Genomic DNA, 20432 nt, shown 5'->3' on the forward strand with positions numbered 1-20432 from the left:
CAGACCCAGAGTCAGCCAGCGACTGGGCTGCCGCTTTAACTGGAGAGGCTGGAGGCTCAGGGCCCCCTCTGCGCATGGACAGGGTACGTGGCCTGGGGTGGGGGTGCAGCAGGAGGCAAATGCTTTCCCTGCCTGCCATGTAACAGGCCCCCCCAGCCCTACCTACCAGGCGGAACCTGCCCACCTCCCCTACCCTGACCAGACAGACACAGCAGGCAGGACAGAAAACAATTGGGGACTTGTTCTTTTTTTTTTTTTTTTCAAGAGTTGGGTTTTTTATTCTCTTTAAATACTGTACAGTGAAAAATAAATAGTCTCAACCGTCACAGATCAAATCCCCCCTTTCCCCACGCACAAACACACAAACTCAAGGCAGCCAGGCCAGGAGCGAGGCTGCTGCGTCAGCTTGTCCCAAGCCCACCATCCTCCTGTTGTCTTCCACAGTGTTTGAATAAAAGGAAAAGAGAAGGGAAAAGAGACATGTTTGTGGGGGCCAAAAGCCACGCTGGGGGCCCCCCTTTCCTCCCTAGCCCAGCAGGGCTGCCTCCCCCCTCCTAAGCTTCGACCCGCGGGGGGGGGGGGCAAGGGCCTGGCCCAGGCAGCCCCTGGACCCACTGCACGCGTGCGGGGTGGGTTCGCTCTCCCAGGTGTGGCTGAACCCTTGCCTCCGATTTTAGTTAGTCGAAGAAGAAGGGGGGGTAAAAAGCACTCCGCTTTTGTGTGTGTGTGTGTGTGTGTGTGTGTGTGTGTGTGTGTCTGCGTGTGTGTTTGCATTATCAGAAGGCACAGGTTGCTCTCCCCTCTCCTCTCCCCAGTTTGAATAGAATAGCCGGTTATTTTTTTCCCCTCACATTTGTTTCAAAACAAAAAACTTTTTTAAGTCACCAAAAACAGATGCGTGAAAGTCACAGTATGTCCCCCACTCCTGTCGGCACCTCTCGGGAGGGGGATAATGAGCTCGGGTAGCATCAGAGCCCCCCTGGACAAACGAGAGGGCAGGAAAAACGAAGAGGGATCTGAACCGCCCTGTCCGGCTGCCATCACTGAAGCTTAACCAGGATGTGTCAAGAGCGGTGGTAAACAGTGTTTCCCATCGTTGGCAAGCTTTTAACGAGCACTAGATAATTACCTTGGGAGTGGGTGATTTGTTCTTTTTAAATAATGGTTTTGTTCTTAAACAAGATTGGTGTGGTGTTTATTTCGTTTCTCTTAAGATGTTGCAAGCAGGTGAAAGTAGGGATCGTTCACGGAGAGGAGGGCTCGGCCGGCGGCGCCGGAGGGCACTTAGGACACCCCATTGACCATGGCAGCCACCTCTTCTTCGCCGGCGGCGGCAGCGCTGTGCTCCCCGTTCTCTGCAGGGCCGTTGACCATCTTGCTGTTTGCCTCGCCCTGGAAGTGCAACAGAATGGGGCCAACGTGCCACCCCCAAATCCAGAGGCGGCGGCTGCAGCCGCCCAGAAGGGGAGGGCCCCCTCCACCCCCTCGCGTCTGCTCCGGCTCGGCTCCTCCGAGGAGTGATGCCGTTTTGGCCTGGAACCCCCCCGATGGCCCCTGCCAAGACCCTCTCCGGACGGCCCCGCAGCCACCCCCCGTCCCGCGCACCTTCTGCCTAGGCAGGTTGCCCTCGGCTGCCTTCTCCTGGCTTTCCTTGCGGGGGGGCCCCTGGCGGCTCTGAGACTCGGCCCGGGATATGTAATCAGCTACGGTGACTGTGGGAGAGGAGAGGAGAGCGTGCCGGCTGTCAGGGGAACCACGGCGGATTCCTCTCGGAAGGCACGCTTTCTGCAGGGCACCTGGCTGTCCCAAGTGATCGATGCCGGCGGTTCTTACCCGGCTGGCGGTCCCGACTGATAGAGCTGTCCACGCGGTTGCCACGGTTACGGCGGCGTCTGCTTCGGTTGCGTCTTTGCGGCTTTGATTCCTCCTCTGGTAGAAAGAGAGGCGGGCGACGCTCTGAGCGATGGAACGGTCCCCGTGTCCTTCCCACCCGGCCCACGGAAGAAGAGGAGCATCGCCCGGAAACCGAGGGGCTGCAAGAAGCTGCGCGGGGCTTGGCGGGACCCGAGAAAGAGCCACACCCCAGAGACTGGCCCCCGGACTCCCGGCTGGCCTGCTCTCCTCAAGGGCCAAGGCCGAGGGGGGGGCGGAGGCCCTCCGCTCACCCACGCCATTCTCGTTGACGGAGGTGCTGTCAGACTCCAGGGCCCCGTCCATCATGGTGGTGTCTTCGTCGGTGCGGCGCCGGCGTGAGCGGCGCCGGCGGTTGCTGAGGGGCTGAGACTCGCTGGCATCCGTGTCCATAGTCTGGTCGGTCTCGGTGTTCTCCAGCAGGCTGTAGGGGTTGCTGTCCGGGTCCCTCAGCACTGCAGAGGGAAGAGGCCTCCAGTCAGCCAGCCAGCCAGCTGGGGGGGGGGGGGCAGGCGGGGGGCTGCCTGCCTCCCAGGGAGGAGCAGGTTTGCACACACGGGTCCTCTGGCTGTGGGGCTGACGGAGGCCGGCTGGCGTTAGGCAGGCCGAGGGGGATCCCCCCCCTGCATGCGCAAGGGCCCTCCCTCGACTCCTGGCCCCATCTGCCGCAGGGGGGCCCACAGGCGGCCGGCAGCCTGTACCTGAGCTAATGGAGGAGGCGTTGTACTTGCTGCTGCTGCCACGGGGCGCCGGAGCAGGGCCCCGGCCACGTCCCGCCCCGGGCCTTCGCCGGCCGTCCTCCAGGCGAGGGTCACGGTCGCTGGGGGGCGGGCACTCGCAGTCGTCCCTCTTCTCTGCCTCTGTCTCGGAGGCGTTGGACGCGTCGGAGTTGGTAGCTAGGGCGAACGCAGGAGAGAGGCGGTGGTCCTGGAGCCTGGCTCCCCGCGGCCTTCAGAAGGGGCCCCCGGCGCGCCAAGAGAGCAGAACGCCACCCCGACTCACCGTAACCGGAGTTGGGTCCCCTGCGCCCACGGCCACGCCCGCCGTAGCTGCCGCCGTAGGTCCTGGTGCCATGTAAGGAGGAGCTGCTCTCATCCGTGGTGTAGCCGCCCCGCTCCTTCTCCGCGCGGCTGGAGAGCGGACGGAAGCCCAGGCCGATCTGCCGCAGCTGCTCGTCAATCTGCAGCCTTTCCAGGCGCAGCTGCTCCACCTCCTGCGGGGGGTGGTGACGGAAAGGGGCGGAGGAAGGCCTGCTGCCAGGAGCTCTGGGGGAGACAGTCCTCCTGCCCCATGGACAGAAAAGGCACCCGGGCACTTCACTGGCCCTTGAACGCAGGGCAGCCCCGGAGAAATGCCCTGCCCGGAGACCGGGGCACGCGGTGTTTCTGTACACTCTGGGAGGGCCCAGCAGGCCTTACCTGGAGGTAGGAGAGGTGGTACTCCAGCAGCGCTTGGGCGTTGCTGATGTTCTCTCGCGTCCCCACAAAGATGAAAGGGACCATCCCCTGCAGAGGGAGGGGAGGGAGGGAGGGAGGGAGGGAAGGAGAGGAGGAGGATGGCAGCAAGGACCAGCCACACAGCAGGCCTCCAGGGGTCCCTCGGGGGGCGGGGCAGGAGCCAAGGCAACCCACCCGGCCAAAGTGAGGCAGCGCAGTTTTAGGACACAGGGAAGGAGCTGAGGGGGCAACAGGGTTCAGCAGCCACCAGAGCAGCTGCGCATCCTTGCAGCCAAAACAAAAGCCGCTGCCCCGGGTTAAAATAACATGTCATCCGGAAAGGAACAAGGGCCCCGTGGCTCCTGTCCTCGTCCTAAGCTGGCCGAGCGAGGAGGCAGCAGGTGGGCAGCCAAGGTGGACGATGGAGGCCCGGGGGACGCACCCACAGAAAGGGCAAAAGCGGCACCGTTCAGAAATGGGGGCAAGGGAGGCAGGCTGCCTGGCCTCAGGCTATCGGCCCAACGCACCTCCTCCCGGGGATTCTTCTTGTCGTTGTCTCCTTCCACCCGCACTCGGACCACGCCGGATTTGTCCACGATCTCCTGGATGACCTTCCCGTTCTTGCCTATCACCTTTCCTGCGGAGAAAGGAGGGCTGCTATGGAAGAGTCTCAGGATGCGTGTGTGGTCAGTGGCAGTGCCCAGCCACCTCGTCTGGGCTTGGAAGCTAAGCAGGGCTGCACCGCGATCCCCAGATGCAGGCTGGGAAGTCACCGAGGAAGGCGAGGACGCGCCGCTGCAGAGACACTTCCACAACATCCCCAGAAGTTCAGCTCGGCTCAGAGACGTACGCTTGCAAGCTGCTCTGTGCAGCCCAGTCGCGAACACCCAGACCAGCAGACCTCGGCAAGAGGGATTCCTGCCTTCGTCCCAAGGGCCGGGCTGCTGGACTACGCTCTATGTTGGGCTGCCTCTGTTCAGCTGGCTCAGAAGCCACCAACTGAACAAAATGCAGCAGATGGGCTTGTGTGGGGGGAGACCCTGCATTGCAGTGCAACATTAGGGCTGCAGCTGCTGCACTGGTTACCAAGAGGCCTCCAAGTCCAATTTATCAGGAACCATCTTGCTGAAGCTGAACCCAGATGCCGCCTCTGAATACCCAGAGAGGGCCTGCCGAGTGCCCCCCGGTTGCAATGAGGAGTTTTGGGGTGGGCCTTCTCAGTAGTGGCCCCACACTGGGGAACACCAGAAATATGCCCATGGCTGCAGAGGCCTTTCTGTCCCAGCCTGCCTGGACTGATCATGGCTCAGCTGACTGAAGTGGCTCATAAACACAATGAAATAAATTCAGAGTGCTGGCCTGGCCCTGAAGAACTTCAGGAACTCTCTGCTCCAAATTCTGCCCAACCTGCGTATCCTTCTAGAGCGGGGTTTCTCACCCTTGGCAAGTTTAAGATGTGTGGACTTCAACTCCCAGAATTCCCCAGCCAGCATTGGGGCTCTTCTTGAGAGTCCTAGTCACTGGGCTGGCCCCGGCTCCGGGGAATAGTTCACGCCTGAAGGGCTGCCTGGCATCTTCCTCGTGGCTTTCAATAGGCATCAAAACAGTTTTGGGAAACAACTAATTAGGCTGGCTGTTGACTGGGCAGGGTTACATTTTACCTTGATTTCATGGCAAAGCTGGCCTGTCATTTTTGTCTTACGTGAGCTATACTTAAAGGTTGTCGGGTGCCATGTTGTACGTTGTGGCGTATTTGTTTGATGAAGTGTTTTATTGGGATGACTTCAAAATGTCGAAAATTGCTTGCAGCCTTGGGAGCCGGCAGGTGCGGAAGTAACAAATAAGGGAGCGATACAGCAACGGGCGGCTCCCGAGGGCCCCTGTGGGTAAAAGGCTTGCTCCAACCAGAGAGGGGAGTCCTCCAGGCCGCTTCGGTTCTCCTTCCAACACAACCTTGCAACATCTGTTTGGCTGTTATCACAGCCAGTGCCCAGGAGCCATTCATCTTTCCTTCTTTTTGTTTCCAAACCACAAAAGCAGCTACCAAAACCAAGGGCTCTTCCAGTACAAAATTGATGTGTAATACGGCTTCTGCCCTTGAGAACCACTATGGCACACCGCCACGCCGTAGGAACGGATGGCAGTTTTGAGCATTACACCTCTAGAAATTTCTTCACAAAAGTCTCTGCTTCCATGAAGTTATTTTTTTTGAATTAACCCTAATTTTCAATCTCTAGAAATGTGACATACTGCATAGTTGTTAAAATGGCGTTTCACCGATATCCACATGGTGGGCATTTCAGTCCCTTATTCCAAACCCCCTGCTTTAGGGCATTCTGAGTAGAAACAGCTGTTAGAAATAGCTACTGAATACTCGTAGCGAGTTCCCAGCACTTCGGGGCGGTGGCCTAATTTAACCGCATCGCAGGTCTTCTTTAGCATTGGCGCTTATACTGCAGCTGATCCTCTACTTCCGCCCGGTGCGCGTGCTCCGGATCTGCCCCATCGCCCAACGAAGGACGGCTTTGCCCTCTGCTCCGGTTCATCATCTCCCTCCAGGTACGTTCAGCCCAAAATGAGGAAACATCTCTGAGCATGATCGAAACAGCCCAAAGGAAGATGGTTTGGGTCACTTCGTATTCTCCAAGGGCATCAGCTCAGAGTAAGACCAATTTGCACCATACTATGCAAAGGCTCCAGAACCGTGTTGGCCTGGAAGATTCAGGTTTATCAGTAAACATCAATGAATGATGGAGGCAGAAAGCGAGAAGCCACCCGCAGACCACAGGAAAGAGCAGGCAGCCTTGGGGCCTCCTGCAGCCTGCAGCCAAGGGTGGCAGTCAAACGGAAGGGGCGACGCGGACTGAGGGGGGCGGGACGTCGTGCAGGTCTTCCTGAGAGCCCAACCACCCATTAAGAAAGCCCAAAGGGTCAGCCAGTGCCCCTAGCAGCCCCTCTGCAGTGGGACTGGAAGCAAAACAAGCCTCCAAGAGTAAAGCAAATATATTTGGGGAAAGAAAGGGAGGCAGCAGGGGACAGGGGGACCCAGCAGTATGGCATGGAGGCGGGAACTCGCTTTACTCACCAACCAGATTCCGGGGGACCTGGACCGAATCCTCTGAGAATTCCAAGAAGCTCCTGGCCTGCTTGCAGGCTTCCGGGGTCTATGGAGCAGAAGGGCAGAACGGAAGACCATGCGGCTCACTCTTACGATGCCAAGAGCTGTGGCCGCTGACGCGTTCTGCACAGACTTGGCACCCTCATGTTACTGCAAGACGCTGGTCAGGCTAGAGAGGTTCTCCCTCTGGGCAGTCCGGCTCTTCCCCCCCACCCCTGCTGAACAAGGAGCGGGCCCAAAGGAGCAGGCCTCCATCCGCCTGCTCTTCCCCTGGTCCTTCCTGAGGCCGCATTCTGAAGCAGAGCGGCCTGCAGCTCATTTTCCCTCTTGTCCCTATTTTACTTAATGCTCGAAATATCACCAGTTTTAAAAAAGGAAAACCGTTAACACTGAACTTGCTATCAAACTTCAGCTGTGCAGATTAACTCTGGTCACCCAACTCACCCTAAGGTGGCCCTTCCAGGATCCACCCACCAGCCCAGGTTTCCTGGCTCTGATCTCCAGCTACAAGCGGGACAGAGAGAGTGCCCTGCCTGCTCCGTGGGAAAGGGTGCCAGGTGCCCTGCCTGCCGCACCACCCGATTCTCCTCGCTCGTGTGCCGGGGCGGATCCCTTACCTCCCCATAAATGCGGAAGGTGCAAGTCTCTTCATCCAGCTCAATGGCAGTGACCCCCAGCACTTTGCGGGCCTGCTGGATGTTGGCGCCGTGGGTGCCGATCGCCAGGCCCATCAGGTCCTCCCGCACCGTGAACTCCTCCTGGAAGGCCGAGGCCAGCTGCTTGCTCGTCTAAAGGCAGAGAGGAGGCGGCGTCTGGTGGGAAACCGAGGGGAGCCCGCCAAACAGTCTGACCCCACCCGTCTTGAGAGGCCACCACCTCCCCTCCCACCCTCCTCCGGCGGCTCAGAAGCAGGAGAGTCAGCTGCGAGCTGAGTCAGAAGGTCGGGGGGGGGGGCTCCCTTAGCTGGCCACAGGGCAGAACGCGGGGTCTGTGACACAGGCGCTCCCAAGAGAGCCGGAGCACCGCTTCGGGCCGGAGCCCTCTGACACAGCCCAGGGACCCAGCTGCTCTGCCCCTCCCTTCTCCCTCTCCTGCCCCCCCGGGGCGCTCTGACCTCCAAGTGTTTGTTGGCCTCCTCATTCCGGGACATCAGCATGAGCTTCGTTCGGATGCTGCGCAGATGCATGTCCCCCAGCAGAGACGCCCTCTTGATGGTGGACTCGTTTGTGGACTGAGGAGAGGGCGAAAGCAGCCTCAGCAAAGCGCCCCTTGACCAGCAGACGGGAGGAGCACGAGAAAGCAGAATCGTGCCGGCTCCCACCCGGGTCTCAGCCCACAAGGAGGAAAATGGCTCCCCACAACCCAGAGAGACGAAACCCCGATCCGGCCAAAAGAGAAGCTCCCCTCAAGCGCTCCTGTGTCACTCTGGCTCTTTATGTGACACCACAGATCGAAAAGGTTACGGGTAGCCATCTGGATTATCCACATAGAAGTATCAGCTGAGTTCAGGAGAGCACTGCTCTTGAATCCAACTAAGTTTATTTTATGTTCAACGTATTTAGCAGAGTTGCCTAGCTGAAGCAAATATGCAGCTGCTGGAAGCTGTCCAGGACGTTCGCAGGGCAGGACAGGAAATTCCTCATAATCAGAGTAAAATATACGGGGACCCTGACGGTCATTCACAAAGAGAGCAAGAGCGAGTAGGGGATTTTAGCAGCTGAGCCCTGCACTTAAGAGCGCTGCAAAATGTGGCCACTAGAGGGGAGCCAAGAGCCGTGCTTTGCCAACACCCCTTGCATCTCTCAGGGGAACAGCGAGGCGCCCCCCTTCAGCCGGACTGTGCTGGGGACTGATGCCCCAGCATGCCCAGAGAGGGGACACACGCACACACAGCCCCTCCAACCGGTGGCTCCTTACAAGGATGATGAGTTCGCTGCTAGTGGTACTGAGGAAGATACAGTTTGCACCCACTGCCTTCTTGAATTCTTTGTGCACATTTTCATTTGAACAGCTGTGGGGAGGAAACGGAAGGCGTTAAGACCGTTTGGAAAGCCAGAATGCTGGAAGCAGCAGCAGCTCCTAAAGCCCAGGGGCCGGCCTGGGAGGGAAGTGCCACCAGCCTCAGCCCCCCAGGTGCGCCCTCCTCCTCGCCACTTCTGCTTCCCACCCTCCTAAACAGCTCTCCCATCTTCTCCTGAGAAAGGGTCACCAGCTGGGTGCATTTTGTAAGCAGCCGAGCCCCAAGGTTTGAGCTGATGGATACAAAGCGTGAGTTGCCTGCATTCGGCAGACGATTTGCAATTCTCCGGCAGACAGAGCTGCAATTCCCGCTGACACTCACGCCTCCTTGAGATCCTCTGGTACCGCGATCGTGAATTTGAAAAAGCTGCACTTGGTGGCCACTTTGCTGGGGTTGACAGGCCGCAATCGCTCCAAGGTGACAATTTCGTTGTAGATGGCATCGCAAGCAGCATATTCTATGACGTAAAACTGCAAGAGAGGGCAAGGTCAGAAAGAATCTCTGAGAGCTGCAAAAGCGGGAACAGAAAAGACAGTTATGCATCAGTAAAAAGCCGGAGAAAATCTAGAGACGATATAAAACAAACCGGATGTGAGATCTGTCTACACATTGCACGTGGAGAGAGAGAGAGAGAAAAAAAGGCAAATTCTTTCACAGAGACGTGGGAGATTTCCTGAAACTGCCCATTTTGCTGTTCATTTCACTGCCTCCAACCCCAAACCCTCTCTTGAAACAGGGAACTTTAATCCCTTCTGGATTTGCAGACGCTGTCCTGGCAACTACAGGGAGGGCCACAGTCTTCTTTGTGAGTCCTCAGGGTCTCCCAGTTCCAGCCCGACTTAGCTTCTAAGACCATGCGAGGTCAGCTGGATGCCACCATCTTCTAATACTAATTACATGGAAGTGATCAAGCAGTTTTCCTAGAAGTTGATTTTATTGTAACATCTGTGTTTGATTGTTGTGAGCCACCCAGTCATTCAGTCAGGCAGCATACAAGTTTAATAATTTTTATTATTATTATTATTATTATAGTGGTTTGCCCCTGCCATCTTCAGAGACACAGCTGGACTAAAGAGAAAGTGCTGTCCCACGACTTACATCTCCTTTCATCATACGGACTCTGGCCAGCCACCAGCCGCAGGGTTCGTGCTCGTTAGCTCGGGAATAAACCTAGAAACGCAGGAGAGTTTGAGCTAGCCAACCCTTTCGCTCCAGCAGGGCCTTGCTCTCCCTCCCACCCAGAGATGGAGTTCCTTGCTGGCCGGTGCTCACCTCCACCTCGTCGCCTTCTGAGATCTCTTTGCTGTACTCTGTGGGCGGGGGCAGCCGCACATCGCCAAAGGGGATCTGCCGTTCCGGCTGCCAGCTAGAAAAAGGCAGAGCATTAAGCTGGGTGTCAGCAAGAGCTCGGACTGAGGGGAGGGCCTCAAAAGCTTGAGAAAAGAGGGCAAGGGTTGTGGAGGATCAACAGCCAAGGGAGAAAGGAGAGGGCGCGCTCTGCAGGGCCCAACCCAAGCTGCAAGAGCCAGCTCTTCCACAGCTGGCCCTGGCTCCTCTTAGCGGTTCCACAGAGAGAGGGAAATACCATCTAAAGGTGTGTAACATGGCAGAAAGAAAATGACTTAAGACACACAGTTCATCCAGCTCTAAGACCTGTCGCTACAGATTAGCCAAAGACAGCGGCAGCCCTGCCTCCCTTTTCAGAGGTAAACTGTTTGCCAGCTTGGGGCAGAGATTGTAAAGAAGGTAACGCTTAACCTCCCTTCCTCCCCAAAGCATCCAGAGGGAAAAGTAACAATTTCCTGTGTAGGTTTATTTAAGCAGGGCTCAAAACCCAAACTCTTGGGATAGATTCAGGAGTCTGAAAGCTGCTTCTGAGGCAGCCAACAGGGAGAACCGTGGGGAAACGGAGGCCGCCCACCCCGACCAGATCCACCGCAGGGAGGACTGGCCGAAGGACACAGGTCGATGCTGGGAGGGACCCCGGGCATTCACAGCCGGCCTTCTCTCCCCCCCTGCCCCGCCCCGCCCCGAGGACAGTGGGATGGTGCTTCCGGCCCTCCGGTGAGAGCACAACCCCGGGAACTGGCCGTGGTGCTGCAAGGCTGCCTCACCACTGCTGTGAATTAGCCAGCACTGTCATGCCCCTGTGGAGAAAGGAGGGCGGGCAGGCAGACCGCAGCTGGCAGGAAGCTAGTTCGAGCTGGCTGACCGAGCCACAGACTCCGGCTGCCAGGAAGTGGCTGTTCCAGCAAAGACAGCACCTGCTCCTTGCAGGGAGAAGGGGCAAAGGCAGCCTCAGGCCGAGACCCCCAAGCTTTGGGAGCAGGGGCGGGAGAGCAGGCAGACCCCCCCCCCACTAGGGGAAAGCAAAGGACAAAGCCGCTTGTTTTCAGCGGCGCCCTTACTCAACTGACTGCTGCTGGGCCAAGAATTTGGAGCACTCTCATTCTTACCATACCTCAAAACACTCTCTCTCTCTCTCTCTCACACACACACACACATACACACACAAACACACACACGGTCAATCAATCCTCCTTTTCACAAATCCAGAAGAATCTGCTTTGAGAGAAACGTCCACAAGGCATAGCAGGGCCTGTTCCTCCTAGGGACCCAGGGTGTGATGCTCTGCAACACAACCTGCTCCATGCTGTGTCATTCCTCCATTGGGAGAGGGAAGAAAACTGACTGCCATGACACAGCTTCTAGACAGGCTCCTGGCAACCTGTCCTCCTGACCACTCCCACCCCTGCCCGCCCAATAACGGAGGGATTACACTGAACTATTTGAGCAGGGTTGGAAAGATCATTCTCTCCTCACTTAAAATAAAGGAGCCGGGAGGACGGAAAGTTCCCCACCAGCCACCTGTTCACACAGAGAGGACTAGGCCGAGGAGCCTGGGCCATCCATGCCCGCAGCGACTGTCACTCGTCCTGAAGCAATCCAGTAGCTGTGTCCAGACTGAATACTTTAAAACTATAAACCACCTCAGATGTTTTGGCAGAAATGTTGCATTTAAACAGATAAAATTGTTCCAATAAAACAGCATGCAAAATGGTATTTTAACCCCCCCCCCCCCCGAAGTAGGCTGAGGAAGACGCAATGGGGGCAGGAGGGGGTCTCTTCTTCTGGAATGGCTTCTCCCCTAAGGTGAGAGTAGCCCTTACTTCCAGACAAGGCTTTCCCGAAAGGCTTCTGCAGACTGATTTGGGTCTCAGTGTGATACGGCGCCAGGAATTTGTCTGGTTTAAGACGATGTTCTGCTCAGTGTTGATTGCTGTATTATTATATATTGCATGGTGCTTACATTGTGCGTTACTTGTATACCATTTGAATACCCATTGCACTGAAGCAGTATAGAAATTGTAACGTAAAATTAAAAAATAAAAATAAGATAAAGGAGTGAGGCTGAGAGGCTGCCTAAAGCCAGGCATCTTCTCAACAAGCACACCGTCTCCAAGAGGCGAAGTTTTCCATAAGAACCCTGCCAACAACCCTGGTCCTGTTCCCTCCTTCTGAATTCATCTCCCTGAAGAGGCTGGCCAGGTTCTCTCAATATACTCAGAGGACATGGCCAGCATTTGGAAGATGAAAGCAGAGGGCCTGCTGAACTCTCAGCCTGGGTTGATAAAAACATCGTGTTCACCTAAGATGTAGCACCGAAGCAAGTAATCACGGTATGACAATGAGTGGGCTTACAGAACTTGCTAAGACCATGGCCGGACTTCCATCACACAGTGACTCCAATGACTAAATCCCACGTTTAGCACGTTCTGTGAAAACCCCCAGGAGTCAGTATCACATTTTAGGTACAGCATCTGTTCTGGGAGCGCCATGTCACCCCTGATCAGAGGCCGCTCCCTGCAGTCAGCACAGGTGAATTCTGCACTTATAGCTGTTGCAGCAGCTCACATGTAGCTGGCTTTAAGAGCACAGGGATACCTGGTACTCTGAGCTGGCTCCGAAAGAGCTCCCATTCACTGCACCCAACGCTCTCTGCTACACAGAGAGGGGGCTGCACCTGCCAGCTCTTTTCCAGCTTCTGAGACAAGGGGCAATGTTGGATGGTTAGGCACTCACTTGTTCTCGAAGGATATTGTGACCGAATCTTCGTGTACATCTTTAACAAAACCCTGTAGCAGAAGAAAAAGACAAGAAGATTCTGTGTTACCACCACAGCTACGACCCATCTAAGCTCTCTGCCAGATTTAGGCAAAGTGCAGAGACCACCAGTGAGCAATGGGATCCCCAAACTGGGCCAAAGGAACTCAAGGCATCTTGGAATCAACTTAAAGCAACCCGTGGAAATCAAGACTGGGCGTAAAACAAGTGCTACAGTCACTGGTGTATGTGACTCACAGCAACAGGAAGGGCAGCCATGATTTGTAGAAATTATTCTCTAGAGTAGCAAAAGACAAATAGTATATAACTTTTACACATTCGGATGAAATTAGGCGTGTAAACCACGTTGCATTATCTGCTTGATTGGCTCAGCAAAATCTGCACCCAAACAGAGCTCAGCTAGGGTGGGGACACAGATGGTGCACGGAGGTTCTACTCACTCCCAGACCCTGGCTGCTTTAGAGGTCCTGGCAAGCTGAGGGGGAAGAGCTGAAAGAGCTTTTTGAGGGTCTCCACCTGCACAAAGCTCCCTGTATTCAGGATCCTTGCCTTTTTGAGGCTCCCAACAGTGGGGGCTTCAAAGTGTTCAGCTGGACTTGCCTACAAATGCCAGTCAGGCCCTTGCATAACCTGCTGGATGCTCAAAGTTTGCCAGGCATACAAAGGTATGGGGGGCTGTTTGGGTGTTCCCATCCTCCCCCAGTTCAGCTTCATATATGTGGTTGACAAGCCTCTCAAGAAGGCTCTGTGGGAATTCTAAGCAGCAATTCTTGGAGGTTTCAAAGACAGGGTGAGTTTGGCTCATGTTCCCGCTCACACTTATCTTGTTACAGGTATTAATTCTGAAATGAGCATTCTGACCAGATAGCCCAAACTCCAGTCTTCTTCCAAAAAGAAGAGAAAAGAGCAGTATGTGAATGTGGCTATGGGGAAATCGCACTCCCAAGGACACCCCCACCAGAGCTTGGGCTTGACGTCTTGATCTATTTACTGGGAACACTTCTATCCCACCTTTCCTTATCCTAACAGTCTGAGGCAGTTTCAGGACAAGGAGAGTCAACTCCTTGATTGCCCAGCTTACACAATCTACCTTTGCAGCAAATGCAACCAGCAGTGTGAGATTCACCCCTCACCCTCAAAACTTTTGAGAACGGTTAGAAAAAAATAAGAGGCCTGAGAACAAACCCTTACCGCAAAGTATGACTAAAATAATTCACTCATCTTTGAAGAAACATTACACTTTGGGATGGGCAACATATACAGGGAAGGAATTTAATCTGATACTGTATTCCAGGAAGGGACAATACCTGGATTCATGTTTCCCTAATTCCAAAGAATTGCTATTCTTTGCAAACAGCTTCCAGAAAGGGCAGTACACCAGATCCCCTTCTTCCCCCATTGCCCCTGTCAGATGGACTCCAGTTACTATCAAAGCTGGGTGGGAAGAGTGTGAAGAAAAGCAACCACAGGTTTATCTTCAAGGGAAAGAGAAAGGGAGGGAGGGAGGGAGGGAGGGGCAAACCATGTTCTGAGCTTGGACTGTGCTGAGAGCAAAACACCCTGCATGTCCAAAGGGTGACAGAGTGAACAGGTGCTCCGGGGGTGGGGGGTGCCTTCTCTGCCAGCTGCCCAACTGCAAGGGGGCAGATATACCACCTTCCTTGCACCAGAAGCTGGCCTAAAACTGCATGAGCTCTATGGACAGGAATGTCACCACACCAGCTAACAGAAGCTAGAGGAATGAGGAAGAAGCCATTTCCTGGGTGGCAATGCTGGCTAGGAGAGGGTTTGTCCCTAGGGCATGGTTTCCCTGGCTACATGGGTATGGGGGTTCTTCCCAAGTTGCGCAAAAGAAATGCCTTTCCTCAACAGCAGGCCCGAGCTGTCTCTTGTGCTCTTACTTCCCTGAAACTGCACCCTCAGCAAATCTGGACACAGCCATGAAGCAAGCATCTCCTAGCATGCTCCTCGTGGCTCGGCTTGGACCTCCAGGGGACCCAATTTTGCCTCACAGGTTAACTGCATATTGACAGTTGTGGGCGGGCAGACATGCGTCTCTATCTAGGCCCCGTGGTTGTGCAACAGAAGCAGAACCCAAGACTGGATCTCTGCCTGCTTTGGGGTGTACACGCTCCTTTAGCCTGCACAACTAGCCCCCATATCCCCTTCAAAGCTCTGCTGTGCCTGGGACTATTGACACCTCTTGGACAGCAAAGATCATCTCATTCATCATTCATTTAGGGTAGACCAATTAAACACCTCCCCTTGCATTCAGTAAGGCCAGCACACAGGAATATTTTTATCTCCTGTGTTCTTCACCTCTGGACTGGTTTACCTGCCCCCCGGGTCATGCTGCCAGTCTAAAATAAAACTGCTGTGTGTGTTCTTTGCTGTGCTTGTGACACCACATTAGAGTTTCAGGGAATCTCTTCTTTAGGTTTCAACTTCACTTGCAATATGAAACTACAAGTGGTCATTCCTTGGGGCTGCATCTCTAAGTATTAAAAGTTTCTTCCTGTTTTCGAGGCAAGCCACGCCTCCAGTACCCTCTAGGGCTTTCATGCAAAACTTGGTTTGAAGCGCAAGAATATTCCTTGAGCATCAACACCTACAGGTTGCAAAACATTTCCTGATCCAGACAGGACAAAATATTTCAAACTAAGTACCTTCACAGCAATTGCCCAATTAAGCAGTGGGACTTTTCTGATATAACACAAGAGCTGTCATTACTGGCAGCCAAAATTAGTCTTGGGCAGCCTTTCCAAAGCTGATGCCTTCCAAATGGTTGGACTGCACCTTCCAGTGTCCCTCAGCCCGGGCGGGGGGGTCAACTGCCTTTTCTAGCTGGGATAAAGAAGTTCAACTCTCAGAAGACCGCAATCTGCCACCAAAGGCAAGGGGCATTTTCCAGCATATAGTGGCTTCCTACCAAGACTCTACAAGCGTGCAAGGAACACCAGCCCAGTCATCTTCGTCCGGGGCGTCAGGCAGCATTACAGCCCCTCTCCTGGGAGGACAGACGCAGCAGTCGAGGAAAGAACCTGCTACAGGAGCTAAGGCCCTGACGTTCTAGCAGAGGGCTGCTTGGGCCTCTCCCAGTTACAACTGACAAGGCAAATTTCCCGACTGTACAAATTCCTCCCCTTTTTTTGTAAATGAAACGCTGGCAATGACTACATTCACACATACCGCTAAGCCACAAACCGAATGGCTGGGCTCACGCATTATCTGGCAGGAGGGCTTAGCTTAACTTGTCAGCCCTGGAAGGCACAACATCTCACCTAAGGCAGCTTGGGAGGATTCCATCTCAAAGAAATGCACAACAAACCAGGCAAGTAGCCCTGTGGGCGATCCCTTTGAGGCCAGGGCCCAAAGCCGAAGCACACGTGGGCAAGGAACGGAATCTATCAGCCTGGGAGTCAGTCAGCAAACTCCCCTATAAAATGGCCACATGTGTTGGTGGTGGGGAGGGAGGGGAAAGGATGCCGCTGTCAAAGAACTAGTTCACAAGGCCAACATTACTCCACAGAACATCCGTTTGATGACGAACATTCCTACTTTCAGCTCATCGGCTTTCTTATCAGTCCCTGTGGAGCACACATTATCAAGAGCAACAGACAGCTAAGACAAGTGTGTCCTAAAGGTACCTGAAAGGGGAGGCCTACAAACTAACAGAAACAAAGAGGATTTGGCAGCACAGAACCCTCTGTGGCTAGCTCCATTTAGTGCGCTAAGACACAGTTTTCAAGTCACAATTGCTAATTTCAGTTTTGGCAGTATCCTAGAACAGCAAACAACCCACATCAAGCCTTAGTGCAGTGTGTGGACCAGACAGGTAGAGAAGATCGTATTCAGACCACACAATACCACAAAAGCATATGAAAAAAGTGTTACGTTAGGCACAGCTGCCAACCACGTATCTGTAGATTTTAGGCTGCCATGTTGTTTGAATACTGCACAATGGCTTATTCCATCCAGAATAAACCACTGCACTACATATAGATAACATAGCATTGAAGCTGAGATCTTCTGACTCCACTGAGATACAAATGGCTTCTTAAGTATATTTTTTCCCCAATCCCAACTGCTCAAACTGAGAGTCTTTTGAGGACATGTGATGAGTGCCTGATTGCTGGTAAAAAATATTGTGATATGGCAAACTTATGACTTTAAAAATAACTTACTTGATAAAGATGCCATAGCACAGCGCATACAAACAAGCTGAAAATAACTTGCTCTGCTCTGAGAGCCAAGGATTAGGCCTCAAAGATTTCTGCTTTTGATTTGTGACCATCTCCATGTCAAATCCTGGCTGGCATGACTCCATCCTGAGGTGGGATGTCTAAAATTAGCAAAACACACAATCCCACTACTTTTTTTTTTTTAAACCTAGGTTAGGTTACTGAATTCTCCAATGTGGAACCAGGAACTGTACTAAAGAAACGTATTTCTCTTCTACACAGACTAAGAAAAGTTTTACACTGCACATTCTAGGTACCTGTTTTCTTTCTGTTCATTCAAATATACGTATACACCCCCCCCAATATCATTCCTGAATGTCTAATCGCAGTGCTGCACAACTGGGCATCCTTAATAAAGAGTAGACAGTGTTAAATTCAGCAACTCTGCCACTCTTCCATTTCTAGAAAAAGACTAGCAGCCTTCTTCCTGTTGAAGAGGGAAAACTCCTGTTTAAAACTAACAGCCACAATCTGGAGCTGTCCAACATATTGGACTTTTTCAGTGCTGTCACACAGCTTGTTCCCAGCCCAAAGTTAGAGAAACAGAAACTTGTGTTTCTCAACTGAGTAACTGCTATAGTTAAGAGCTGCCTTCGGCCCACTTCAGTATTGATAGAAAATCTGTGATCTTCAGGAAACTGAAAACCCTCAGGCCTAGGAAACTGGCAGAGACATCCCAGAGAGACTGACATTTTGTTTGGCAGTGAAGGAAATGTCACTTATTCTCCACCTAGCAGGATCCCTTATTGGCACTTAGGGGCAAGAACTGCAGAAGGGGCTTGTGTATACTGGAGTTGGTTTCCAGGTTCAAAACTGGGGGTTCATACACAATCTTGCTCCCATTTTTTAAAATTAAGACAGGTTACCTGTCAAAGGGGGGGGGGGAGATGTTTCTTGTGTCCTGGTTGCTCAAACCACAGAGAATGGGAAATTCTGTCCGGCCAGCCATCTGGAGACCCCCTCCTGCCTTCCCTGCCCCGTTACACCACCCTTGCCCTGTAATGACACCAGCAGGGCTTGCTCCTGAGCGGCAGGAGGGCGCCTCAGGTGGGAGCCCATGCCCGAAGGAGCCGAGCTGCAGGGTTCCCCCCAGACAGAGAGGGGTGCCTCCCCACCTGAGTGCGGCCGGCCGCGGTCCGAAGGAGCATCTGCCCTTGCCGCTCACAGCACCGACAGATAGGGTTTCAAGGCCCGGCAGCCGCACTGCATTACCCAATGAACACCCACCGAAGGGGCCGCCGGCGACAGATGCGCTCAAGGCGCCCCTTTCCAGAAAGGGGCAAGCGGCCCCGAGCGGCTCCCCGCACCCAGAGGCGCCCGGAGACGAGCGCGGCCCAAGCCCGCGCGAGCCCCCCGCGGCCTGGGCCTCCGGGGCCGCCGCGGGCGGGCAGCCGAGGGGAGCCCGCGCGGCGGGGCAGCGGCCCGCCGCCAGGCAGCCCGGCCCGCTCCGCCGCCGGGCGGCCCCCCGCGGCCCCCGGCCTCCCGCGGGCCCGCCACGCCCCCCGCCCGGCGCTCCCTGGCGACGGGGCCCCGCCCTCCCGGTCGCCATGGCAACCCCTCCTCCCCTCACCTTGTAGAAGGCCCCGTTGGAGCCCCGCACTTCCACGGGCAGGCCCTCCATGGGCCCCGCGGGGACGGCGGCCGCCGCCAGGGGCGAGGAGCCCCGCGGGGGTTGCGGGGGCGCCGCCGCCGGGGGGATGGGGGCGGGGCGGGGCCCGGCCTCCTCCGGCTCTGCCACTGTGACCGGCCCCAGCCGCGGCCTGGCGCGGCCCGGCCCACTCGGCTCGCCCCGGCGCTCTCCGCCTCCTCCGCGCGTCGTCCGATCCCCGCAGCCGCCGCGGCCGGCGCCGAGCGAGAGCGGGCAGGGCGGCCAGCGAGCGAGCGAGCGAGGGAGAGAGCCAGCCAGCCAGCCAGCGAGGGAGAGACCTCCCCTCACAGAGCGCGCCCCCTCCCCGTGCGTGCCTCTCGCGCTCCGTGCGTGCGTGCGTGCTGCGCCTGCGCCGCCGGCCGCTCCTCCCCCACCCGCGCCGAGGCACGCCCCCCGCCGGACGCGCCAATGCGCGGGGCCGCCCGCGCCGCGGGATCCCGTGGCCCGGCCAATCGCCGGCGGCGCGAGCGCCCAGGACTCGAGCCGCGGGGCGGGGGCCGGCGCTGGGCACGCCCCCTCCCTCCCGAACCGAGGTCTCGTTTCCCTTCACACTCCTCCCCCCGCGGCCAATGGAAAAGAAAAGGCGGGGTTTCTCCCGACGCCAATCACAAGCAGGGTTCCTTCCCACGGCGCAGGCGCAGAAGCCTTCTCGAGCGTTGATCAACGCCCCCGACTGGGCTCCCCCAAATTCCATCCCTGGTGACCAATTAGGAATCGGCTCTCCTCCCTCGCATCCAATCACGGGACGGACAGGCCGCCCCTCCTCCTCCTCAGGTAAACACACGCCCCTTGCGACGGCCTCGCTCCGCCATTGGCTTGTCGTTTTTTTAAATTCCTCCTGCCCTGAAGAAGTGGGCGGAGGTTAGCGAATCCGAGCGCGGGCGCAGGTTCTCCCCGTGCGGCGATTGGGTGGAGCTCGGAGAGGGGCGGGACGCGGGAGAGCCCGTTCGCGAGCACATGGTCGCCCGCCGCGGTCCATCTTGGGGCCCGCTTGCAGCGCCAGGGCGGAGGCGGGGCCCCCGCTGGCCCTGGCCCTGGCCCGGCAGAGCCGAAAGGACCCCCTGGGCGGCCCAGGACGGATGGGCAGACGCCCCTCCGCCCGGCCTTTCTTCCCTTGCGAAATCCCTGCGGCTGGGCTCGCCGGTTTAGGCCTTGGACGGGAGACCACCATGCGATCCCGGGGCGGCCAACCTCTGGGAATTCGGAGAAGCAACTCGCGGGGAGGTACTCCTTCCTTGCCGAGCTGCACTCAGGGGAACGTGCCTTCCTAAAATTGATCACCTGCCGCTAAATTAAGGCCGGCTGACCGTGAGAATTTCGTCAGATGCGATGGGCCTGTAAAGGTAGCCAAGGAACCGCCCCATCTTCGAGGGCTGTCTCCCACTCTGCCCGCCCCCCCCCCCGCTTTAGAGCTGGCTTTTGCGTTTGACCCATTCCAACAGTGATTGGATGGGGCAGAAGCACTGGGCAAGGGGGCTCCTGAGAAAGAAGGGCACCTTTTCCTTGCCCCCTGCAAACCTGTTGCTAAGAGGGCCCTGGAGGGACTCTATCATGCCCGTTGCAAGGCATGGATCAGCAGTGGTTTCAGTGTTTCTCAAACTTGGCTGGCTAGCTGGGGAATTCTGGGAGCTGAAGTCCACACCTCTGGGAGCCGCCAAGTTTGAGAAACACTGGATTAGATCCTAGATCAGCACTGGGGTTGCTGTGGGGTTGGCACGAGCATCACAGCAGCATCCTTAGGCTGGGTGGGTGAACCTGTGAAGCGGCCCTAGATGGCATCCCAGAGAGATCAAGCGCTGAAAAGTGACCGAGGGCCGGTGTGGTGCCGGGCCGAGTGGAGCCTCGGTCTGTGAAGGCGTGATGTATGCATGGCAAGACCATGTGACCTAGGAGGGGAGGGACCCATCATTAGCCCCGAGGGTGTCCCAAGATG

At 55.9% G+C, this 20432-nt stretch overlaps 2 protein-coding genes across 3 annotated transcripts in view; one reads left to right on the plus strand and one right to left on the minus strand.

The window, feature by feature from the left end:
- The window catches only part of MPDU1 (mannose-P-dolichol utilization defect 1), a 64109-nt gene that overhangs the window by 10697 nt on the left and 32980 nt on the right, over window positions 1-20432 (plus strand). The gene's annotated exons all lie outside the window — the stretch shown is intronic.
- FXR2 (FMR1 autosomal homolog 2) lies at window positions 724-18776 on the minus strand. Its single transcript, XM_063301730.1, has 17 exons — window positions 18422-18776; window positions 12569-12621; window positions 9758-9851; window positions 9584-9655; window positions 8807-8955; window positions 8383-8476; window positions 7580-7696; window positions 7083-7253; window positions 6433-6511; window positions 3875-3984; window positions 3330-3416; window positions 2914-3124; window positions 2613-2807; window positions 2166-2366; window positions 1834-1929; window positions 1606-1712; window positions 724-1392 (listed from the first exon to the last, which is right to left on the minus strand). The coding sequence occupies exons 1-17, from the start codon at window positions 18470-18472 to the stop codon at window positions 1285-1287; spliced, it is 1995 nt and encodes a 664-aa protein (XP_063157800.1). The 5' UTR covers window positions 18473-18776; the 3' UTR covers window positions 724-1284.

Source organism: Candoia aspera, chromosome 4, assembly GCF_035149785.1.
Source record: "Candoia aspera isolate rCanAsp1 chromosome 4, rCanAsp1.hap2, whole genome shotgun sequence".
Lineage (NCBI taxonomy): Eukaryota > Metazoa > Chordata > Lepidosauria > Squamata > Boidae > Candoia > Candoia aspera.

Excerpts from the sequence above, each read along its gene's own strand:
- FXR2 (XM_063301730.1), bottom strand. The coding sequence starts at position 18,472 with ATGGAGGGCCTGCCCGTGGAAGTGCGGGGCTCCAACGGGGCCTTCTAC. Across the intron at positions 1,713-1,833 it reads CAGTCGGGACCGCCAGCCGG|TCACCGTAGCTGATTACATA; the intron begins GTAAGAACCGCC and ends CCTCTCCCACAG. Across the intron at positions 1,393-1,605 it reads GCAACCTGCCTAGGCAGAAG|GGCGAGGCAAACAGCAAGAT; the intron begins GTGCGCGGGACG and ends TTGCACTTCCAG.